Source organism: Camelina sativa, chromosome 11 (assembly GCF_030686135.1).
Source record: "Camelina sativa cultivar CO46 ecotype springtype chromosome 11, ASM3068613v1".
Lineage (NCBI taxonomy): Eukaryota > Viridiplantae > Streptophyta > Magnoliopsida > Brassicales > Brassicaceae > Camelina > Camelina sativa.
In genome coordinates, this window is record NC_141890.1 from 32,573,499 (window position 1) to 32,600,039 (window position 26,541).

Below are 26,541 nucleotides of genomic sequence, written 5' to 3' on the forward strand. Positions count from 1 at the left end.
ATTAACTTTATGTATTAAATAATAATTTAAATAATTAAATATAAAATTAAATAAAAGTGAAAGGAGAATTATATTTTAATCTAACATATTGCTTTAAATTAGGTAGATAGATTTTAGAAAATTAATATTATCAAATAAGGAAATCATTGTGTTTGGTTGTAAGGATTGTAGATAATTTAGTTGGAACTTGTTTGGATACAAAAATAAGAGAGGATGACACAAAAATGTACTCCAAAAATGTTAAGATAGATTTTTGTAATATCGAATTATCGATTAAACTGAAACTGAATACAAAGCTAGGGGTGGACGCTCGGTTTTTTGGTTTAGTTTCGGTTTGATTTTATCGGTTTACGTTTTTTTTTGGTTTTATAAAATTGAAACCATATGTATATCGGTTTGGTTCGGTTTTTACTGTTTTACGGTTTATCGGTTTTTTAAAAAGTGAAACCATATATATCAAAGTTCAGTTTGGTTTCGGTCTAGTTACGGTTTTATTATAGGTAATTCCATATTTAACATTAAAAGTTAAGTTTGTTACATAAAATAAATATAAACAGAAATATATATCAACCAATAAGTTATACATAATTTAAAATAATAAAATCTAAATCTAATTTCAGAAACTCAAAGCTTCTAAGTAAAATAAAAAAAAAATCATTTAAATAATTATAAATCCAATAAAAACTTTCGTAGGGATATTATTAAATACAATATAAAGTGGTACATATATAATAATTATATATAGATATTCTAAATATTCATCAAAATAAAATAAAAACCATTTGATTTTACAGTTTTTAATCAAATCAGACCTAAACCATTTGGTTAATAAATATGACAACCAAATGGATTTTTAGATGAGACCATAACCAAACCAAACAATTTATTTTGGTTTGGTTTTTTTGGATAGTAGTTTTTTTGCTCACCGAAAAATTCTCAGATTAAGTTTGGACTAATTCTAAAAAAAATAAACAGAGAAAAAAAATCACAAAAGAAAGGGCTTAAAGGAATAAAAAAGAAAAAAGAAAATAATAATACTAGAATGACACTGAAGAAAAGTGTCTTTACTTGTAAAAGAATGAAAAATATATAAAGTGAAAGGGAAAGAGCCCACGACCAATGAAGAGTAATGATGGAAAAAAAAACATCCAAATCTTGATTTTGTAAAAGAAGAATCGAATTTTAAGCTTTAGAGACTTTGAAATTGAATTATCTTTGTTATAAAACATATTCACGCTCATGAGTGTGTTTATTGTGTGTCTACTACAACGTCTATGATAATAAACTATATTCTTTTCATTCGTAAGAAATGCGAATTCATAGTTTCATTTATATTTCTCAAGTTATGAGATTAGTTTTGCTAAAGTTGTTATGAAAGTTTAGGATTCTGGTTAATTCAAACAGAAATATATGTAGAAATGTATTTGCATATATTACGTATATAATATAATATATGATATCATGTATATAAATTCTGTCCATATTCAAAAACATATAAACATGAAGTTCATTTTTCATTGAGTTTCACGTTTGAACTTACAATTGTTCAATTACTTTCGAATAACACAACAATAACACACAAATACAAGACAAGCAAAGACCTAATGGGATATCATTTTGATTTGTCCATCGCTAAAGTTCTGGATATTGGGATGAAAATGTACGTCGGTCCTTTATGCTGATGAAGATGATTGATCAATGGCCCATTCACTCTTTTCTTTTTTATTTTTTTTTCCTCATGTACTACGAAACATCCTTATAAAATTCTCCAATATAACTATTTAATTAAAAGTATAACTCATCAGCAGGTTTGCACGCTATGTAATCTTTATTACCTACAAGAAGAATCCTTATTTTGATAATTGATTCCATCTAATTACAATAACAGTGTAAATTATGTTTTGAAGTTTAAGGTTTACAATATCTTAGAATTTGAATTAGGATTCAATATTATCATTGTCTTTCTTTTATTATGTGCTTTGAAAAGCAAAAAAGTCTTTGCATGATTTAGCTCTCACTAAATAAATAAATTATGTGGAAAAAGGAAAAACCTTTAAGGAAAGTGAGTAAATGGGTCCTTGTGAAGTTTTGTTAACTATTTTATTCAACTTCACATTAAAAATCTTCTAAAAAATCGAAACCTAACTTTGGTCATATGCTTTTGAATAACTTTTTAATTTGGCAAGAACATAACTAGTTCTCTTCTCTCTTCTCCTTTATATATGTGACCACTACTTCCTCTTCAACCAAAAATCTCCAATATAATTCTCTAACTACTTCATTCTCTCCCCCCAACAGTAATAAACAAAGTTTCTTATCTTTTCCAGCCAAGATCAACGTATAAAGATGTCCAACGTCTGTGTAGAGGTTTCATATATAACTGTATATATAGAGGTTTCATATATACATGTATTAGTTTGTTGTCATGCCTGGCTCCCTGTATGCCACGAGTAGATACCGATTTTAATTTAAAAATCGGCTGCCGGTGGCGTACGAGGAGCCAAGCATGACCATAAGCATATGATAAATCATTTGCATCAACAACTATATATGTTATATATATATATATATATATATATATATATATGGCTTGTGTTGTATATGATGTTTTTCCTAATTTCGGTTTTTGTGTTTACATTTGTGTTTTGACGAGTAAACAGAAATAAAACCAAGTTTTGTAATTGTCTATTTGATATGTATTACAATTTTGGTTTGGATTTGGTTTTGGTTTTACCCATATTCATAAACGTTAGTTTTCTATAAGAATTGTTTCGTTTTCTCCCGATTGCTTCAATAACGTGTTTCATGTTTCATATATATAGAATTGATTAGGGTTACAAAAATTTTAAATTGATTCGTTTAAAATCATAGTGTTTTGGTTTGTTCAAATATATATTTACTCGAGTCATTTTTTCTTGTTTTATGTAAGAATCGTCTTGATTTTGTGTGACTTGCTGAAACATTTAATCTATATATGCTCTGTAGTTTTACCTTAAACTTCTTCTATGTTTGAATTTTTGTCAACTTTTTGGGATGCACCGAACTTGTATCATTTTATTTGAATTACTCTTGGCGGTCAAAATTAAAGTCTAATAATAAGAAGAAAAATGGTTGAGAGTCTTTTCGGTGATAAACAGTAAACATACCAATCAATCAGAATAATTCTGGAAATAAAGATTTTAGGCGTTAATCAAGTCTTTCAAATTTGAAATCACTTAGAAAACCCTCCTCCAATCACGGAACACTATAAACTGATAGTGAACATGATTACATTTAAGCCACTGCCATAATTAACCATTGGGCCGTGATCTCTTTGATTTATGTTATTTCTGACTGATTTTTTACCATCAAATTTAAGAATCTCTTTTTAGTTTTGTTAGGTTTTGCAGGAATGCATTATTTTTTCCAAAATATCTAACATATTTAATTAGTAGGACTTGACTTCCCTATATAAATTCCTAGCTAAGCTATATTGAGATTAAAAGATATAAGAATAAAAGTACAAAGAATAACTCTCTTTATTCAGCTTAAGAAAATTCTCTCAAAATTTAAGCTGTATCTCAAATATCTCTCACAACTCATAAATTATGCTATAACTCTAGCATCTCCTTATATAGAAAAACTCAATCCTAATCCTATTAGTAAATACATATATTTAGATAACTCCTAAATATATTATAGTCCTTATCTCTTAATAACTATAACTCGGTTAGAATTAGGATAGCTTCCTCCTCAAGTTATTACAAGCTTAAGCCAACATTCTCCCTTCTAAACTTGAAATCATTTCCAGCTAGGTCTCTCACACCAACAAGCTCCCTCATTTCTTTAAACTTGATCCTCCCTAAGGCTTTTGTTAAGATGTCTGCCTTCTGCTCACTCCCTGGTACATGCTCAACCTCCACAAGCCCATTTTCAACACACTCTCTAATAAAATGGTACCTTGTGTGTATATGCTTACTTCGCCCATGGAAAACTGGGTTTCTAGTAAGTGCAATGGCGGACTGGTTATCGATTCGTATGATCACTCTTCCACACGAAGATTCAGTTACCTCACTTAACAAGTCCTTGAGCCAAATTGCCTGTCTTGCTGCTTCAGTTCCTGCCATGAATTCTGCTTCACAAGAGGATAAAGCTACCGTATCCTGCTTCTGCGAGCACCAAGTGATCAGATTTCCACCAAGATAGAACACATGACCGGTTGTGCTTTTACCATCATCAGGATCAACATTGTGACTGCTATCACTGTAACCTATAAACTCTGTAGCAGGCGAGGAAGTTGTTTTTGTAAACGTAAGTCCCAACGTGGTAGTTCCTCAGAGGTACCTCAAGCATTGCTTCATTGCAGCTCCATGAGACACCTTTGGATCCTGCATATAACGGCTCAATACTCCTACACAATAGGACAAGTCTGGTCTTGTGTGGAGTAGGTACCGAAGGCATCCAACTACCTTCCTATACTTCGAAGCATCAATGCTTTCCTCCTCTGCAGATTTTGACAACTTCATCCCTTCATCCATTGGTGCATGAACCATGTTGCAATCCGTCATTCCCGCCTCCTCTAAGATTTTCATGGCATAGCGTCTCTGGTTCAAGGTGATCCCATCAGAATTTTGACAAACCTCAATGCCTAGATAATAAGTGAGTCTTCCAAGATCACTCATTTCGAACTTGGACGACATCTCCATTTTAAAGTCTTCGATGATATTTGCATCTGTTCCTGAGACGAAGAAATCGTCAACATACACTGCAACAATGATGAAACCTTGTCTTGCTTGCTTGCGATAGACCGATGGTTCCTTATAGCATCTTTTGAACTGAAGATCCTTGAGAAACTGATTCAATTTATCATTCCAGGCTCTTGGCGCCTGCTTTAAACCATATAGAGCTTTATTGAGCTTGTAAACCTTTTCTTCAACACCTTTAACTAAGAATCCCTATGGTTGTGTGACATAAACAGTTTCTTTCAACTCTCCATGGAGAAAAGCTGTCTTTACATCCAAGTGATGTATCTCTCATCCATTTGTTGCAGCAAGGCTAATGAGAAGTCGAATTGTCTCTAATCTTGCTACAAGAGCAAATACTTCCTCAAAGTCAATTCCATATCGTTGCACATATCCTTTTGCCACAAGCCTGGCCTTGTATTTGTTTATGCTACCATCTGAGTTCCTCTTTAGTTTGAACACCCACTTCAGCCCTATTGGCTTTGTTCCCTGAGGCAAATCAACAAGACTCCATGTGTGATTCTTCTCAATTGAATGGATCTCATCTTTGCAGGCTAACATCCATTTTTCGTATCCTTTTGCTTTATAAAAATCTTTGGGCTCATTATTAAGACACATTAGCAACTGCTCCCCTTCTTCGGTTGCAAGCAAAGCATAAGAATCAAGTTCTTTTGGCAAGACATAATCTTGGAGATAAGCCGGCTTCTTCCTCTGTCTAGTAGTTCGCCTAGATTCCAAGGATTGACCTTGTGTTCGAGAATCACTAACATCTGCATCTTCCTCACTTTCTTCTCCATTACTCTCATTATCATCACGAATTTATGTCTCCTCAATATTTCCGGTGCTTCCATGACCATGCTCTGTTCTCGCTTCTTCAATGCCATGATTACCAAATACTTCAAGATCGATCCTAAATTCTCCTGACCTTTCTTGTTCAGTTCCTGTCTTGTCCCAATTCCACTTCTTTGTTTCGTCAAAAACCACATCACGACTCACCACAATTCTCCGAGTATGTGGATCAAGCAACTGATATGCCTTCGATCCTGGCTCTGTCCCTAAGTGAACTAACTCGCGTGACCTGTCATAAAGCTTCTTCAAGTGAGGTTTATCAACTTTGGCATATCCAATATAGCCAAATACCCGGAGATGACTGAGGTTTGGTTTTCTTCCTTGCAAAGCTTCGTACGGAGTCGTGTCATTGAGTACTCTTGTAGCCATCCTGTTGAGCAAATATGTGGAATGACGTACTGCTTCACCCCATAAGTAGTTAGGAACCGACATATGCTTCATCATACTCCTTGTCATCTCCATCAATGTCCTGTTTCGTTTCTCCACAACACCATTTTGTTGTGGAGTATACGGAGCCGTAAGATTCCTTTTTATCCCCGAGTCTTCGCAGTACTCATTAAATTCCTGTGATACGAACTCACCTCCTCGATCTGTTCTGAAGGTTTGTATTCTCATCTTATTTTCTTGTTCCACCACGGTTTTAAACTTCTTGAACTTGCTAAACGCATCACTCTTTTCTTTCAAGAGGATTGTCCACATATATCTGGTGCAGTCGTCGATAAGAACAAAAATGTATCTATTTCCAGCCGATGTATTAGGAGTTATGGGACCACAAATATCACCATGAACAAGTTCTAACATCTTAGATGCTCGATATGCAGTGGCTTGTGGAAACGCTTGTCTTGTTTGTTTTCCCATCAAACATGAGCTGCACACTTCTTTCTCAAACTGTAAATGTGGAATTCCTAGGACAAGATCCTTGTGAGCCATGGACTTAATCGTTTCAGTATTAATGTGTCCCAACCTTGCATGCCACATACTCGAACCTGTAGTTCTCGACTGAAGACACATGTTGTTCTGTATCCCCATACGAACCTTGTAGAGTCGATTTCTTGACTTAATTGTCTTAACTAGCAGTTTCCCTTCTCGATCGTGTACAATCAAGGTTTCTCCTCTCATTCTCACATCGCAACCTGATTCTGTGGCCTGTCCAAGACTAATTATATTGCTGGTTAACTCTGGAATAAAATAGACATCTTTCAATGTTCGTGGTTCACCATTCTCGTCAGTGAACTTAACAGTTCCTTTTCCTTTAATATCTATCCTTGAATCATCACCAAAACGAACCTTCCCAGTAATTGAGTAATCAACCTTGGAGAAGTATTGTAAATTCCCAGTCATATGGTTACTAGTTCCATTATCTAGATACCATATGTCTGTTTCTCCTTTCTACAGTTCATACTTACTAGGCACAACCTTCTTCTCGTTTAAGAAGACTATTTCATGCATCAAAAGCTCATCCGCTTGTTCTGTTTCATTATTGTCTTTTTCTTGTGTTTCCTGCAGTTTTAGAAGACGGTCTGGACATCTTGACGCAAAGTGTCCATGCTTGTCACAACGAAAGCATACATTCTCTGATAGATCTCTAGCATCGTAGGATCTTCCTCGTCCTCGTCCTCTATAAGCTCCTCTTCCACCACGACCTCTACCTCGATAACCACTATTGACATCACGAACATAACCACTATTGACATCACGAACCTGCTGTGGTGTGCTAAAACTTGATCTCTCTTCATTATTCGAGTATAGCAGCTTGCTCTGGTCATCATGAGTTTCATCCTCCTCTTCTTTGATGCGCTCTTCATACACTTTAAGTCTTCCTATGATGTCCTCAAAGCTAGTGGTCTTAAGGTCTAAGAATTGTTCCAAAGATGCCACAATGTGAATATTTTTTTTCTAGGAAGACTTTTGAGAAACTTCTTGACAAGTTTTCCCTCTTCAATATTTTCTCCAAGGGCTACAGATGTAGAGGATATCTATGATAATCTTCCAGCAAAGTCATCTATATTTTCGGTGTCTTTCATCTTGAGCCTGTCGAATTCCGCCATTAACGTCTGCAGACGTGCTTCCTTGACCCTTTCAGCACCAACATGTCGTGCTTGAATCGCCTCCCATATTTTCTTGGCAGTATCCAACTCACCGACCTGTAGGATAAGTGCTTCAGGAATGGATTGGAACAGCAAAGCTGTAGCCAAATCATTCATATCGACATCATCAGTTGGTGTTTCGATTATAGGCCATACTTTGTGTATCTTAAGGACAATTCTCATCTTCATGGCCCAAACTGTGTAGTTCGATGAATTTAACATCGGAAACTTGATCGATGAAGAGCCTCCTTCCATAGTCTTCTCTGTTGTTGCAGGAATAACAACGTCCCCCATTATCTTTCTGATTTATGAACGGTTTGATCTTTTCAAGCTCTGATACCAATTATTAAGATTAAAAAATATAAGAATATAAGTATAAAGAATAACTCTTTTTATTGAGCTTAAGAAAATTCTCTCAAAACTTAAGCTCTCTCTCAAATATCTCTCACAACTCATAAGTTATGCTACAACTCTAGCATCTCCTTATATAGAAAAACTCAATCCTAATCCTATTAGTAAATACATATATTTAGATAACTCCTAAATATATTATAGTCCTTATCTCTTAATAACCATAACTCGGTTAGAATTAGGATAGCTTCCTCCTCAAGTTATTACAAGCTTAAGCCAACAAGCTAGAAAGGTAACCACCCCTAACATGCGACTTGATTTATGTCATGAGTTTTCAGATACTAGTCGGAGGTTCTCATTGATACGGATTGTTACTCAGATACATGCGACGACAAGTATGAGTAAGGATATTTGAATTCTTGAATATACTGAGATGCATCCGTATCGTATCCGATCCAAAATATACATGTTACTTATTATTGTTAGGACCAGACATTTTGGTAATAGACTTCAGCGAAAAATCGACACAACCATTTTTGTCAAAATTGTAGTTACAATACTTATGTCTAAAACTAAATTTATGTATTTTATGTTTTATATACAAATAAATCATAAACCTATTATGTCTATGTCTATTAATTTTAATTTTATATGGGCATCTAAAATCCGATAACCCAAAGTATTTAGGCCAAAACTTTGATTATTGTATGTGCTCACCTCTACGAGGCCAAAAGATCTTCGTTTCCGTCAAGCTACTCTTACGCCTTAAACGGTAGAGGGCCTTTCCGAATCAACTAAGAGGGCCTTCACATTCATGCTTTATAATTTTACGTTCTCGCTTTTCTTTTGGCAGGAAAGAGTCTCCATGTAGCAGTAGTTACTTGCTTGAAGATGACCAGTCAAGCCTCCGTACATTACCAATTCATTTACAAACCACACAAAGAAAGCCCATTTTTCCTCGGAAGCTGGTTGTGTCCTTCAAAACACAAGTTGTAATAATAATATTTTCACTTTGTTCATGTTGATTTCAAACTATGGTGATTAACTCACAAGAAAGTTGAAAAATTTATCCAAGAACGCCCGTGAGAAGTCAAGTTCAAACACAGAAACTCCAATTCTGTTTTGTGTAAATAATCATCAAAATAGCTTTCCTTTTAAACTTGCACAGAAACATAATTGTTGCAACATTACAGTATATCATGACTGATATAGAACAATACAAAACGACTAGTATCAAAACTACTGAAGAAGAAGACAGAGGTTCATCATTATGTTTGAACGAAACCGCCTAAAACCGCTTCGGTTTCTTCTTCTTAGAGAAGCTTTCAGGCGTTCGGTTTTCTTGTTTACGCTTAGTCCCTGCAAATCGCTTACCACCGCTCTCTTTCGACGAACTTTTTGCATTTGCTTTCGCCTTTCTTGCTGCAACAGCTGGCCGCTTCTGACTTCTCTGCTTCAAAGCACTATTATTCCCAGCTTTTTTGTTGTCTTCATTGCTGCTACTTCCTCTAGGTCTCATCTTTGATTGTCCGGGGCTCTTCTGGTAAGGCTTCTTCTTATCATCACCAGATTTTGAAGCTCGCACACCTTGATATGAAAGATTAGCCTTCCCCGTCGGAGTTGGTGTGACCACCTTGTCCTTTCGCAGTCTTTTATCGACCGGCGAGTAAGCTTCAGAAGGATTGCTCTTTCTCTTTGATGGAGTTGCATCAGGTTTGACTCGAGAAATCCGTAACTCTCTTTCTCTAAGCTTCAAATATCCTTTCTTGATTACGAGATTTGCAGCTTCCTGTAGTTAACAAAACAAAAGAACTCATCAGATCTACTTATATGTTACTCAAACCTCAAAAAGATCAAAGTTTACTTTCAACATACCCGTGTTTTAAACAAAACGTAAGCTATTCCTTTCCCTATGTTTAAGTGAGGATCTCTGATAACACGAACAGCTTCTATACTATTCTCCAGATTACTCTTACCCGTAAACAGTTGATACACTTCCTCGTCCTGCATCAGAAACAAACAAAACTGAGAATCTGAGATTGTGTTCGATTATCGCAAATTGATCAGAAGAACCCGAAGACTACTAGTACAACTAACCTTCACATCGAAAGGGAGATTACCCATAAAGACTGTCCTCTTAGGGTCATACAAATGAGCATCAACCTGACCTTTCTGCTTTTTACGAGGAGGACATGCTCTATCAACGCGGACATGATTCCCATCAATCTGAATATTAACTCAAAAATCATCAAATAACAATCTACACATAACTCCCTAAACTCAACCACAGAAAACAAAAGGCCAAACAGGTTATATTACCAGAGACATGTTTTGTGCCAGAGAAGCTTCAGCAGACTGCTCTGTTTCAAACACAACATAGGCATGAACACTGCATTTCCCAAAAAAAGATTGACATTAGACTTTTCTTCACTAAACCATACAAAATCAAAATTGCAATATATGGTTTCAAGCACAGACCTTGAAGCTTTCTCATTGATCTGTTTCAGCATTATAGCTCCTTTCCTAGTCCTCTTCGACTAATCATTCAAAGAAACCACACCAAATCAGAAACCATTAAACCCAATAACCTAAATAAGAAACTCATCGTTAAGCTATAAGAAACTCACATCGACAATAGGTACAGAACGTATCCTCACAGATTCAACCACACCGAATTTACTAAATTCCTTCAAGATGACCTTTTTCTTAACCTTCAAAGGCAAGTTCCCAACGAAGACAGTTCTAAGAAGCTTACTCTCATCATCAAATCCTTCTTTTGAAACCATCGTATCAGCTACTTCATCAGCCTTCTTCCTCTTCTCACCAACCTTCTTCTCCTTCTTCACCTCAGCGTCTCCATACTTCTTCGTCTCGTATTCCTTCTCAATCTCATCTCTCTTCCTCTTCTTCCTCTTTGAATCCAACCCAGTTTCTTCAATAACCTCCGAATTCATCTCTTTCTCTTCAACGCCATCCAGAGATTTCAGTTTCTTCTCCTTTTTGGATTTCTTCGTCCTCACAGGCAAAACTGTTTCTTCTTCTTCTTCTTCTTCATCGACATTTCGTTTAACCCCTTTCTCCTCATCTTTGATTTCTTGAGGTTGTTTTCGCCGGAAAGGGTTCTCGTCGGAGAAGAGACTCGCAAAGCTAGAGCTTCCTCCTTCAGCCATATCGCCGGAGAAGAGAGTGGTGAAGATACCTGATTGAGTCTGAGGTTCCGCCTCCGTTTCCTTCGATTTATTCTTCCCCATCGTCGTTCGATTTCAATGAGACAAAGAGGAAGAAAGAGAGAGCAGAGAGAGATTGACGAAACCCTAAACGCCATAGATTGACTTATACCGGGTCGGGTTTAAATTACCCGAATCAGCCCGTTAGTTATTGGCCTATAAAACACAGCATTGGGCTGAATCACTTTTTTTGGTAGTACGAGATAGAAAGATAACTTCGTTTATTTATTTTTTTTTTTATTTTTTTCTTCTATATATCTATAGATTCTATACTTTTAAAGCATTTTTAATAAAAAAAAACATAGGATTAGAGATTATTACAATGATATGCCACTCAAATAAGAATAAGGATATGTATAATTCTTGAAACCAAATAGATATTACATTTAACCAAAAAATCGAAGCCAAACAATACCTTATTCGGATCCTATATCCAAACAGAGTATTCCACTGAAACTATAATTTAGGAAACAAAAATTACAAAATATTAAATTGATAAAAATATATTTATTTCTTTTATTAAAACAGAAATAAATTTAATAGACTTTCTCAATTTAAAGAGTTTCCAAACAGTGATAGTGGAGATAACTAGATTTTAGAAAACAAGAATAAGAAAAATATAATTTGTTGACATAATATTTATTTTAAAAGATCTCAATCTTTTGAAAATATTCTAAATATCATACAAAACTGTATTATTAGTGCTTTGATTGATTATGATTAGGAAATCTAATTAAATACTATTATGATTCTAACCAAAAATAAATTCATGTAATTTTTGTTTGTCTAACAAAAAAAAGTGTGTTAATTAAAAACAAATCATTGTTTCGATAGTATGGTTTTGTTTGTTTCAAATGTTTATGTTTTCGTATTTACATGAAAACATTTCTAATATATTTTATGCTTGACTAAGAAAGTATATTGGATTGAAGCCACTCGAACAAATTAAATTGAGAATATTTTCTTGAGAGAAAATTTTCATAACATGTAAACTACGTTACCCCTTATGAAAAGCACCTCAGGTTTGTATTTTTAATTGAACTTAGTGATTTTATTTGTAAGTTTAAAATACAAAATCAATGGTGTTTACAAATCCGAGAATGGTGTTTTTCCATTTCAACTTTACAGATTAGCATAAACACAAAGGATAAAGCAAAAATATATGGTTCCAAGGCATTGGAGAACTCAAGAGACACTTTTAATTTTAGATTTGTTCATTCTAAAATTTAGGGGCTATATATGTTGCTCTGGAATAGGGAGAAGATGATGGTGTCTCTTCCGGATGAAGAGAGAAGGTTACTTAGGTTTGGCTTAAGTCTCTGACTCTCATATCATTGTTTGTGATTAAATTGACGGTGTTTAGTCTTTAGATATAGAAAAGAACAACATGTAATTGTATAATAGATTTGTTTGTCCATCCACACAACATATAGAATAAGGTGTAGACATGTATGTCCCATAATGAAAATGTTTCATAATACAGGTTATAAAACTAATTACAAATTGTAAATTCACGTTATCTGCTTTATTTTCATTGAATTTGTGTGTTATTTAAAATTTGTCAATCAAATAAAACAAAACAAAATGATGTTTACACATTTAAGAATTAAATAGTAGTTTTTATTTTAATTTTATATATCATAAAAACATTTCTATAGACATTTCTATTTTTGAATATATAAAAAAAAATGTTGACAAACTATTCCTGATAAAATAGAAGATGGGACGAGTTTGTAATATATTCAAAATCTCCATAGACTTATTTATTTCAAATATCATGACTAATTATAGCGAGTATAAGATAATAACGTGTAATTTAAAAAATAAAAAGCATAATAATGTAAAATAAATAGGTAAAGATTTACAGTGTAACCTTTTTTGGCAGATATATTCAGTTCTCAAAATCTTACTAATTTGAGTATGGGTCAACTTCGGAACGAGTACATGTCTAATTTACGATGATTATTTTCGAAAATTTTGAGTAGATTTGAATATTTTATAGAGTAATCCGTCATAATATCTTACCCCATCTCTTAAAATATATCTTACGTATTAGAAAAAATAATTTATTGAAATGTTTGTTACCCACGGGGTTTACAAATTCAAGCAAGGAGAATGCATACATTACTCATGTGGTTTCTTGGAGTGATTTTACGGGCCAAAAAATATTAAATTCGTTACTGGACAAACCTATCGAGATGGGTTTCACAAGCGCTTTGGTAACACTTTAGGTCATTCGATCAAAATTTTAAATTTTAGCGTTTTTCCGGTTTGATAGTTTATAGGTTTAATAATAATTAATCTAATCGATCACTAATTCGGTTCTTATTTGATCTGGATCCACCATCACACCAATTCAAATTTCTTCGGGAAACCGCTATTATTTCAACCTAACATTCACAAAATGAATATAAACAACCGATCTTAGTTTCAATTATAAATGTTATACCCTCTAATTATATGTTACCTATGGAAAAGCAGTACTCTCAATTATGGTGTATATAACTATTTTTACATATAGATTGATTTGTCATATATTACTTTCAAATAATGATTTTATTACATTTTACAAATTAAAACAAACTAACATTTTCAAAATAAAAACTATAAACAAACATATTTTATATAATTTTTTTTGCATGTACATAATATATTTCAAATTTTATAGCAAACTTAGTTTATGAAACCAACCACGCACGTACGTGCAAGTCTGAATCTAGTGTAAAGGAAAATTTCATTGTATAACTCAAAAATATATTATAACTCATTCAGTAGCTAAACTAACCATATAAAGGTAATATAGTATGTATTTCTATAATAATTACAAAATTAATCCCTTATTATCACCCTCTACCACCATTCCCTACCACCACCTCCGCCCCCCACTGCCGGCCACCATTGCCGGAAACAACTTTCGGCCACCACCGCCAGAAACCACCTCCAACCACCACCGCCGGAAACCACCTCCGGCAATCACCTCCAGCCACCACCGCCAGCCACTACCACCACCGCCGGCCACCGTCCACCACCACCTCCTCCAAATTATCAACACCCCCCTTGGTAATTTTTCCTACCGCTTATGTCATTTACTTAATTTTTTGAATTAATGTGCTATATCCTTAAATATATTTTCAATTTTGGCTACTACACTAAATCACCCATATGTAAATATCATTAGAATGAATATAGGGTTTACAAAAAAAGAAACTCTTATGGCAAGAGCAACATTGGCAAAAAAGAAAAAAAAACAAGGTTACAATCACTACAAGAAAACAGGTGATTAGCGACTACAAATAGCGACTACATATGTAGTCGCCAAAAATAACGACTACATAGTGACGATTTAGCGACTATGTAGCGACTACAGGAAATTAGTCGCTACTGAGTCATTTTATAGCGACTAATTCATGCAGTCGGTACGGTGGTCGTATTTTAACGACTACGAGGCTACTATATTGTTGATGGAATTATGTAGTCGCAATTTAGTCGCTAAATGAACGACTACAGTACGACCACATCAAATAGTCGTACACTTTGGCGACTAAGTTGCGACTCATTTGGCGAGTCAAAAGGTAGTCGTAAAGTGGTCGTAAAATTTGGCGACTGTACGGCGACTCATACGCGAGTCATTACATAGTCATCGTGTAGTCGCCAAATAGCCGCAAAATACAGTTAAAAAACGTGTTTTGCATGTGAGGGTTGGTGTACCAACTTTTATTATGTAGTCGCCTATTAGTCACCTAGGAAAGTCTATAAAAACGAGTTGCACGCATTTGTTCTCTTCATTCCGGACAAGACACTTTCCTTTCCTAAAAAAAAAATTCTAAATCAAAAAAAAAAGTTTGGCTTTATATAATCTTATATTTTCTCCCAAAATATATATATATATATATATATATAATTATAATGGCGGGATATTACAATTATGGTGGTAATGGCGGTAATTATCGGGAGTGGATGTACAAGAGGTTCGATGAAGTGACGGGGAATTTTTCATCTGAATTCGAAGTGGGGGTGGACCAATTCTTAACGTTTGCAAGTAGCCAAGATACAGTTCAGAATAATGGGGGTAAGTTTCTCTGTCCATGTAGTGTTTGCAAAAACAATAGATGTCTCTCGGGTAGAAGAGTTATGAGTCATCTGTTTAGTAATGGATTTATGCCAGATTATTATGTTTGGTATAACCACGGAGAAAAAATTAATTTGGATATAAGAAGTAGTTACACTGATAGGACGTATGATGGGAGTCATGAAGAAATGGGTAATGTAGTAGAAGATCCATATGTGGATATGGTGAATGATGCATTTCGTTATAATGTGGGTTTAGATGATAATTCTCATCAAAATGATAGTTATGAGAATGTGGAAGAACCGGTACAAAACCATTCACATAAATTTTACAACTTGTTAGATAGTGCAAAAACTCCTTTATATGATGGTTTTCGTGAAGGTCACTCGCAATTGTCATTGGCTGCTCGAGTCATGCAAAATAAGGCGGAGTATAATATGAGTGAAAAGTTAGTAGATTCGGTTTGCGGAATTTTGAGGGATTATTTACCAGAAGGCAACCAGTCTACCGACTCACATTACGAGACAGAGAAATTGATGCGTAATTTGGGCCTTCCATATTATAAAATTGATGTTTGCATTAACAATTGTACGATTTTCTGGAAAGAAGACGAAAAGGAAGAGACATGTCTATTTTGTGGTTCACCAAGATGGAAGCCTAAGGAGGACCGACAGAGAACAAGAGTACCATATAGTCGTATGTGGTATCTACCTATTGCTGATAGGTTGAAGAGAATGTATCAGAGCCAAAAGACTGCAGCGGCAATGAGATGGCATGCAGAGCACCAATCAAAAGAGGGAGAAATGAATCATCCTTCTGATGCGGCGGAGTGGAGATATTTCCAAGAGCTTAACCCTCGGTTTGCGGAAGAACCCCGTAACGTCTACCTTGGATTATGTACCGATGGGCTCAATCCATTTGGCATGTCTCGTAATCATTCACTGTGGCCTGTGATCTTGACTCCATATAATTTACCCCCTGGTATGTGCATGAATACAGAGTACTTGTTTCTTACAATTCTGAATTCTGGGCCAAATCATCCACGAGCTAGCCTCGATATCTTCCTACAACCTCTGATTGAGGAGTTAAAAGAGTTGTGGTCTACTGGAGTCGATGCATACGTTGTGTCTTTGAATCAAAACTTTAATCTAAAAGCAGTGCTGATGTGGACGATAAGCAACTTTCCGACGTATAGCATGTTATCGGGATGGACCACCCACAGTAAATTGTCTTGTCCAATTTGCATGGAAAGTACAAAGTCGTTTTATCTACCCAAAGGAAGGAAGACATGTTGGTTTGATTGTCACCGAAGATTCCTCCCTCATGGTCATCAATTAAGGAAGAACAAAAAAGATTTCCTGAAGGGAAGAGACGCTTCTAACGACTATCCACCGCAGTCTTTAACTGGTGAGCAAGTTTATTACGAGCGTTTGAAATGTGTAAATCCACCCAAAACCAGGGAAGTCGGTGGTAACGGTCATGAAAAGAAGATGCCAGGCTATGGAAAGGAACATAATTGGCACAAAGAAAGCATATTATGGTCGCTACCTTATTGGAAGGACCTCAATCTCCGACATAATATTGATGTGATGTATACCGAGAAGAATTTTGTGGACAACATCTTGTATACTCTTATGAGTGTACAGGGTAAATCTAAAGATAACATCATGTCAAGATTGGACATAGAACAATTTTGTTCTCGACCACACTTACATATTGATAGGAAGGGTAAAGCTCCATTCCCAGCATATACATTGACAAAGGAAGCCAAAACAAGTTTATTGGAATGTGTCAAGCATGCAGTGAATTTCCAGATGGTTATTCGTCAGACTTGGCTAGTTGTGTTGATCTGATCAATGGCAAGTTTTCAGGAATGAAGAGTCATGATTGCCATGTTTTTATGGAGCGACTTCTTCCATTTATCTTCACAGAACTCCTAGACCGGATTGTTCATCTTGCATTATCATGTATTACAGATTACTTATTTAATCAAATAAGTACTATATATTTTTAAATATAATTTCCTAAGACATGAAATTTGAATACATTTTCAGGGATTGGAGCATTTTTCAGGGACTTATGCTCAAGAACTTTGCAAAAAAGTCGCGTTCAAATTCTTAAACATAACATTGTTTTTACTTATGCAACTTAGAGAAGATATTTCCACCATCATTTTTTGATGTGATGGAGCACCTGCCTATACATCTCCCATATGAAGCAGAATTGGGAGGCCCTGTCCAATATAGGTGGATGTATCCTTTTGAAAGATTTTTCAAAAACTTGAAAGGAAAAGCCAAGAACAAAAGATATGCGGCTGGATCAATCGTTGAGTCATATATCAATGACGAGATTGCTTACTTCACTGAGCACTACTTTGCCGATCATATACAAACAAAATCAAGGTATAACTAAATGAAATTATAATTTATACTTAATTTGAATTACTTTTAATTATCTTATTTGATCAGGTTAACAAGATTCTATGAAGGTGAAGTCCCAATATATCATGTCCCTGGAGTCCCTAATATATTTACTCATGTCGGTCGTCCAAGTGGGGAAATGCATGAAGTATGGCTTTCAGAGAGAGACTATCAGTGCACACATGCATATGTTTTACGGAATTGTGACTATTTTCAACCAATTGAGAAGTATATAATATAGACTCGCAAATATATAGACTCCACAAATATTTCTCATATATATTAAATATATTTAATTTTCTTAGTATGTTCGAGGATTTTCTTTCTACCAAATATCCTGAATTAACCGAAGAAGAACTGTCCACGAAAAGAGCTGAAGAATATCATGTGTGGGTGAAAGATTATGTAAGTATACTCGAACGCATGTAACCGACTCTGATTATGCATTTATTTAATTATATCATTGATAATATTTATATGTATATAATAATGTTTGACTTTATTATATATATATATATATATATATATATATATATATATGCAGGTTATATACTGGAACGCCACAAATCCATTTCCTACTTGGGTTTAAGAGATAGTGCATGGACCTTTACACAAGGTCAAAACTTGGCCAATATACTTTACAAGAGGCTATGTGTTTCATACGCAGAATCACAACGCTGGACGGAAGACATGTAACTGTGGTGTATGTGTTAAAGGTGAAAATTACACTGATGCATCTGATGGTGCAGATTTCTATGGGAACTTAACTGATATCATAGAACTTGAGTACGAAGGGATGACCAATTTGAAAATCACACTTTTAAGTGTAAGTGGTATGATCCTGTCATTGGTAGAGGGACTCGGAAGAGCAATAGTGGCGTTGTTGACGTGAACTCTTCGAGAAAATACAACAAATATGAGCCATTCATTTTAGGTACGTAAGACTCAATATAATTTATATATAAGTTTATTTAATGTAACTATCCATACTAAATTGCGATTTTGCAAACAGCATCTCAAGCGGATCAAGTTTGCTATATTCCGTATCCATACACAAAGAAACCAAAGCGAGAGTGGCTAAGTGTTCTGAAAGTAAATCCGAGGGGAAACATTTCAGGAGAATATGAAAACAAGGAACCGAATCTGTTGCAAACAGAAAATGATGATGCTGTATTGATGACTACAGTTGAAGATTTCATAGTCGACAATTTGGTAGCAGACGCTAATCCAATAAACCTTGATTACGATGTTGGAGATGCGGATCCAGAAGATGAATTCCAGTGTAATTTATCGTCTTCTGATGATGAAGAACAAGAAGACGAAGATACATAATTATTTGGCAAAATTACTATGTATTTGTTTTTAAATTTTTTTCTTTTTACTGTGTAATATTTGTGTAATATTATTGTGTAATATTATAAAAATTATTCAGTATTTTATAAATAAACTTGGTTAATTTAAATTGTAATTCAAATTTTAAAATTTGGGCTTAGATTAAAATTAGGGCCTAATTAACCAAACACTAATCCTAACTAAACCCAAACCCATTCTCAATTCTCTTCTTCCTCTCGATCCCCCTAATACGAAAACCCTATTCCATTCTCTTTTTCCTCTCGCAGCCTTCGCCTCCTCTCGATTCCCCCAAATCCTTAATCCTAATCCTTCTCTTCTTCTTCTTCTTCCTCTCGATCCCCTAATCCCCAAAATCCTTAATCCTAATCTGTAACCCTAATCCTTCTCTTCTTCCTCTCGATCCCCCAAATCTGTAACCCTAATCCTTCTCTTCTTCCTCTCGATTCCCCCAAATCTGTAACCCTAATCCTTCGCATCATCTCTCATACGATGCCTAATCGAGGAGGAAGGAAGAGGAAAACTGCTCCTAATCATACGCAGAGTGTCGAAGTGTCAACACCAAATCAACGACCGCACACTCTACCCAGTCAGTACAACTTCACGCCAGCGGTCCAATCTCCTCCTCCGCTGCAGACGCCTGAAGTACAACGACAGTCATCGGCGGCCCAGATCCGGAACTATCCTCCGCCTCAACAACTTTTTCAGAACTCCTACACTCACCCACCGCAGCCTCAAGTAAACCTGAATCCTTCTGAAGAAGTCCACTACAATCCGTCGCATCCTCCGCCTTCTCTAGTTGACCCTCCGCCTTCTCCAGTTGAAGTCTCTCAGACTCGCAGTAATCGTTCGCATCCATCGTCTCAAGGCAACAATTTCCAAGCTGATTATCCTCCGGTGTTGCCGGAACTCCAGGAGGACACATTGCGGGCTCTAAATGCACTGCTTGTAGTGCCAAACAGACATGAGTTCACCACCGTCCTCTCTCCCATTCCCCTACCAAAGACCGAATGGTATGGTTAGGTCTCGTCTCATTTCATATTAGTGTTTAGGTCTCTTTGGTTTTGGTTTTGTTTAGGTCTTGCTTAGGTCTCATTGTTTAGGTCTCATTGGTCTTGGTTATGAAGTGTTTGGTCTCTGATGCGATTACAAACTCTTTGAATAATGGTGCACACAAATCTTGATGGTCAATTTTGAAGCTATGGTGTATCGTTTCTTAGACTTAGGATTAAGTTTTATTAGTTTAGTTGATATCATCCTTCTTCTTCTTAGTTTAGTTGAGATCATCCTTCTTCTTCTTAGTTTAGTTGAACTCATAGACTTAGCACTAAGTTTGATTATTGATTTGCTTTAGCCTTTGGTTTTGTTATTTTGAGTGTCTCTGATGGTTGACTTTGGTTTTTTTGTTTCATGTGTATGGAGGTTTGATCGTGACACTGGATCTAAGCTTGTTTGGAAGATTACTAAAATTCTTTTAAACAAATTTGAAGGTCCTTTCTACAGCTGGACATGTGTTCCTCGGGATAAACAGGAAAGATACTTCATTGAGTTTGCGGTTAAGTGTTTTGTCCTCTAGCCTTCATATATAGCTTTAATCTTCCTATACTGCTTTACTCTTCATATATTGTTTTATTTACTTGTGCTTCTTTTCACTCACATTAGCTATTTTCTTTTTGTTTTTTTGTAGAAAACCCACACTTGGGATCCTTTGATAACTGGGACTGTTCAAGCTAACTTCAAGACCATCTGTCAAAATCGGCTCAAAGACATGGTTAGCACCGTGAGAACTACTAGACGCCAACCTAAATGGATTGGAACTACTCTATGGACAACAATGACAGAATACTGGGACACTGAAGAAGCACAACAAAGGAGCAAAACATATTCTGATGCCCGCATGTCTGACCGTAATGGCCTTGGTCCTCATGTCCACCTCTCAGGGCCAAAGTCGTATCGACAGATTCAAGACGAAATGGTTAGCCAATTCTGTTGTTACACATTCGCCACTTTTATTTTTGACCTAGCTGTTACATTAAAATTTTACTTGTTTGTTTCTTAACATTGCAGGAAGAGGAATTGGGAAGAGAAGTACGTATTGGTGAGGTTTTCATCAAGGCACATACAAAGCATGATGGGACATATGTTGATCGGAAGGCAGAGAAGATAGCAGAAACATATGAGAAGAATGTGCAAGAGAGGTTGTCTCAGCTCGAGGAAGATCCTTCTGCCATCTCAGATGGTTATTCACGGCCCCAGGAGCTAACAACTGAAGAATATACAGAAATCTTTCTTCAGGTTACGTTTTATTTTAACAATACACAAATGTTATCTTGGAGTTTAATTTGTCATCCTCTAATATCTTATTTTCTTTTACTTTGCAGTCCACTGAGAAAGATTCAAGAGGAAAACCTTTTGGAGTTGGAAGCCTCCATGACTGCATTGTCAATGGCAAGCAGAAGCAAGCAGGAGACACTTCTACCTTTGTGGCTATGCAAGAACAGTTGAAGCAAGCTCAACGGAAGATAGAGGAGCAGGCTGCTCATATGTTGAGGCGTGATGCAGAAATGTTGAGGCGTGATGCAGAAATTGCTCAACAATCCGAAATTATTGCTGGGCAGAAGGAGAAGATTGACGAGTTGGACTTGGTGGGGAAGTTTCTGCGGGAATGTGATCCACGGTTCAAGCAGTTCTTGACAACCCATTCAGCTAAAGAGACAACCACGACAAAGCCTCTTCAACAAGAATATCCAACTTCAACTCCATAGGTTACTCTATGTGTTACCTACTACTAAGTAACTCTTTTTTGATGAACTCAATAAATACACTATGTGTTGTACTTTGTGTTTTGGAAACTATAATAACTTTTAAGTACAATGTATTTTGGCATGAATATTATGTGTTGCTTTAGGTTTCCAATTTAGAATCATTTTTTGGTTTGGTTGACAGGGTTAAAAAGAAAAAAGAGAAATTACAATATTCTATATCCAGTTTCAGAAAACATTAGTCGCCAAATAGTCATCAAATTTTAACAATATAGCTAAAAACTAAAGTGACTATATAGTGACTACTACATATATTAGTCGCCAAAACGTCACCAAAACTTATACGACTATCTACTGACCAAATTAACAACCCATTTGTTCAGGTTTCTTAATAACAGCATAATCGCAATCTAGTCACTAAAAATAACGACTACATGATGACTACTATGTATATAGTCGTAACGTAGTCACAAAAGAGTCACTATAATTTACGACTAAATGATGACTATTGTGTGACAACATGTATATATTCGTCTATTAGTCGCAAAATTGCGACTAAATTTACGACTACAACAATTAGCGACTCTCGATTCACGACTGTATGAAGTAGTCGCTAATTAGTCATAACTCTTGATTTTGCGACTACTAGGTGACTAATAGTGTAGTCGCAAAATGCGTGTTTTCTTGTAGTGAATAGTGTTAAAGCAAAAAAAATTGAGTGAGCTTTATCGAATCCAAAGGGATAGTAGCCGTTGCCAGTGCCTCTTGGCGCCACAAGAGGTGATTATATTCTTGATCTCACGATCCACAATCTTGAAGATGAGCTGTGGATGAAGCCTGGATTGGTTGTGCAGAATGTTGTTACGACCATGTGAGCTGAGAGCTTCCTCAAAAGCGAAGGGGCTGATGGAGAGGAGAATCGAGTCAACGAAAGAAGCTCTGCCCAGGAGCAAAACAACCTTTGACGGGGACATAACCTATTGAAAAAAGTTTCCATACTTAGGGCAGAGAATTCACACACCAAGAGGAGATGGTCTCGAGACTCACATGCCATAGAACATAGGCAACATGTATCGATTGGATCAGACCCAATGACATCATTCTCTGCCAAGTAGGCAATCTATAAAGGTTACTTACCCACATGTTAAACGCAGTACCGATCCGGTAATTACGAGTGCCCTACGCAAAAATTAAAAACATGCGCTTTTATATATTACCAAAAAATATAAATCAATTGTATATAAGACTTTATATTTATGTTTTGGAATTTTATTAACACAAACCAAAGCCAAATCATTAAATTTGATGAAAAGGTTTGTCTTATAGTTTAACAAAGCAAACAATTAACCTCAAAAAGAAAAAGAAAAACTCAAAATCAAAACCAAAACTAACAATTAACCTCAAAAACTATGTTTTTCACTTATATTAAAGCATACATATTTGTAAAAGCCTTTAGACATATATAAAAGTTTTATAAAAATTTTACAAAAAAATGTCCCTAAAATTTTTGATGTCTTAATCAATTGCTTCAGTTGATTGTTTTATGGGCCGGGCCAACGCATATCTTGGGACCACTCCTATAAACCAGACTACATGAGCCCAATCTTTTTTAACTTCTGTCTGCGTCAGAGCCTCCCATGTCATGGCTACAGAGAAGCCATTTATTTTCTTGAGACAATTATTTGGGAATTATACATACATTAATTAAAGATATATACAATTGGAACCCTTAAACCTAAAAGAGTTGTTCAATCAAATTGTTTGTGGATGATGCTAGTCATCTAATGCTAGTACAATTAGAACCCATAACGAGTTGTTCAACTAATTAATTGTGTGTGGATGATGATAGTCATCTAATGCAGCAACAAGTTAGACCCTTTTAGTTGTTTCACAATCTCCTCCAATGTAAAATCCTCTATCTATGCAATCTTGCTGACACTTACAAATCGTATTTGCCTTTCGGCCTGCAAATTCGTCAACAAATTTCAGTTAGAAGACACTAATTTTTGCGATCATAAATCACCATTTATATCTAAGAAACAGAGAGTCTACCTGAAAACAAGAACACCAAAATGATCAAAATTAACCGAAACAAAAGCATAAGAAGATCTTCTACTCTCCATTTTATTTTATTTTAATGAGATTCTCACTTGTGAAATTGTGATGTGTTTTAGTTTTCGAAACTATATATAACAACAAGATGATCAGCTTCGAACTAGAATATATAGATAGGTAGGTACGCTTTAAATTTATTCTTGAAATATTTGACAAACAAATTAAAAGGATAGCAAGAAAACTTATTGTCCCTCGCACCTACAGTACTTATAAATTTATATTTTGGTAGATAAGTGAATTTAGGACATTAGACAAATGTAGTTTATAGAAATTTCTCTACACAATGTACATTCTGGTCAAATAACTCTTCTACTAGATCTTTGACTTGCACTTCATGACCATAGTAGTAATTTATCCATGTCCTATTTAGGGGTCAAACGCACAGCTAAGATAATATTAGGAAATATATGGGTGTGAATAGTTGCAGCAGTTGGAGCGGACAAATTCGTCTGCGGATTAAACCGCTTTTTATTTACATTCATTAAGTGTAGTCGCAGTTGTGCAGTCCAAAAGAAACAGAGACAAAACCGCATCGGACCAACTACGGATCATTTTTGCTTACAAATAGAGTTGGACCACAGCGATTTGTTGTCGACACTTAAAACAGAGCGGTCCGATCCATAGACGGATTGGTCCATCCTGACCGTGGTTACCATTCACCCTTTTCATGATGTTGTTATTTATTTTCCAAAGATTATTTCAGTTTAGTAAATTAAATGGGTTGGTTTTACAAAATAAATGTTTGAAATGATTTTGATATATACACACCAAATGTAAATACACTAATTTGGCTGTGCAACAAAAATTGTGACATAAAGGAAACTTGCAGACGTTTATACTTACTTTATAGCTGCCAACAACCTAGAGTTCGCCCTAGCCGACATCCTCTCTGGCACAACAACTGAGGAAGCTTCTCCCGGCGGCGCCAAGACCGATCGGCGTCGCTGGACACTGGTTCTGTAATCTCCATCTTCTCCTCTGTTCACAAAGTTCTCTTAAGGTCTATTTCCGTTTCTTTCACCGGAGTCCTCTTGAGATCTCAGATCTCAACTCCGGCCATGCGTCAGCTTCAACTCCTTCCCCTTTTCCCTCCGTCTCCGACTACCTCTCTCGGTGAACTTGTTTCTCTGACCCGACAGCCGCCTCCACGAACCCTTGACCGCCCCGGTAACCTTGATTTCTATCTCTCGATCTGGCTCTTCCGACAATCAACTGGAACATCTCTCCACTCCTCGGATCTACATCTACTCTCCAAGTGTTTTACTTGGTTGCAGATAGACGGGAGCTCTGTTTTGATGTCGGAGCCATGGAAGATCTTGACGAAGGTTTCACGATCCCCGACGTTCTCCGTTTCCCCCTTGTTACCTCTTTGTCCCAGGTCTGCTCTCCATTCATATCTCAGTTTCCTGGTAGATAGTTTACTTTGGTTAAACTATAACACATCCCTGAACTGGAACCTACCCCGACCCGATATCGATATCGTTATACCAAGTTCATATCTGTCAGCATTGGTGTTTTCTGCTTGGTCAAGTCGAGTTACTCTCGGTAGCAGAACACTGGTTCTTTCTAGGTTGCTTGAGCTCCACTTGTGTAGAGTCCAGTGTTTATCCGGGTTTGATCTTAACTCCACTCTTTCCCACCCTAAACAACCTTTGGTCAGCTTAATGGTCTCTCTAGTCCGAAGACAGCTTTTGAACCTTAAATTACCATTGTTGTTAGAATGGAATATGAGTCTTTTGGAAACCATGTTAATCGGATACCCTAGGGATGATCCCACTTATGGAGACAGCTTGGCATTATGATCCCACCTCTACGGAGTGGGGGTTACCGATGCTTCACCAACTTTCTACCTATATCTTGCCTAACATCAAAGATCTTTAAACCGCTAACCAACTACTTCTTGAAGTTCTTTCATATTAGCTTGAAGACTAGTGGCATTATGACCCTCACTCCAAGGAGGAGTGGCTACCACGACCTCTTTAAGTCCTGCTCTAGCAACTTTGGACCAGCAACTACTTTCGTAGTAACCGGTTATCAGAGCCACAACACCCCTGCTCAACCCTTTGGCAACTCAGCTTTGCCAGGTTCATCTCCGCCCAGTCTTCGAAGTTTCAGGATAGTGGCTTCCTACTCCTTTGACTTGCTCATGGAGTCTGCATCGGTTTGTCTTGACCTCACAAGTTCCATATGGCTTCCTAGCATGTGGTTCACAGCTCTCAAGCTCTTTACATCGAATGCCCTTATCTATCTTTGTACTTTTACTGCTCTATGCTTTGGATTAGCTTACCATGTGTTGTACTTTAAACTTTCCTTGTTATGTTACTTTGTGTTTGAAGGGAATGATAACATCTCTTTTTGATAAAAAAAAAAGAAGGAAACTTGCAGACTAAATCGAGTGGCTTTTTCCTGGATAACACATTCCTAGTGTGATGTTTCATTTTAATCTTCGAATTTCAAAAAAATGGAGAAATTTGTGATCTCGACGACATACAGCTCGTAATACATGAAAGATGGTAAGACGTGCGTCTTTTGGGAATTGGGATGTGGAGGAATGATTACACAATCCCTAATGGTGTCGATCTTGATTCGA

At 36.0% G+C, this 26,541-nt stretch overlaps 2 protein-coding genes and 2 pseudogenes across 2 annotated transcripts; 2 read left to right on the forward strand and 2 right to left on the reverse strand.

Annotated features, from left to right (window-relative positions):
• Positions 1-9,128: 9,128 nt before the first annotated feature.
• Positions 9,129-11,368, reverse strand: LOC104724686 (uncharacterized). Its single transcript, XM_010443225.3, has 6 exons — positions 10,636-11,368; positions 10,487-10,545; positions 10,328-10,397; positions 10,106-10,234; positions 9,884-10,012; positions 9,129-9,797 (listed from the first exon to the last, which is right to left on the reverse strand). The coding sequence occupies exons 1-6, from the start codon at positions 11,257-11,259 to the stop codon at positions 9,297-9,299; spliced, it is 1,512 nt and encodes a 503-aa protein (XP_010441527.2). The 5' UTR covers positions 11,260-11,368; the 3' UTR covers positions 9,129-9,296.
• Positions 11,369-15,141: 3,773 nt separating this feature from the next.
• LOC147934716 (uncharacterized) lies at positions 15,142-17,965 on the forward strand (annotated as a pseudogene).
• A 65-nt stretch (positions 17,966-18,030) lies between these two features.
• Positions 18,031-19,056, forward strand: LOC147934717 (uncharacterized; annotated as a pseudogene).
• Positions 19,057-22,561: 3,505 nt separating this feature from the next.
• On the reverse strand, positions 22,562-23,480 carry LOC147934718 (uncharacterized). Its single transcript, XM_087472760.1, has 3 exons — positions 23,430-23,480; positions 22,884-23,015; positions 22,562-22,813 (listed from the first exon to the last, which is right to left on the reverse strand). Exons 1-3 carry the CDS (start codon positions 23,478-23,480, stop codon positions 22,562-22,564), a joined length of 435 nt encoding a protein of 144 aa, XP_087328886.1.
• Between the last annotated feature and the right edge of the window lie 3,061 nt (positions 23,481-26,541).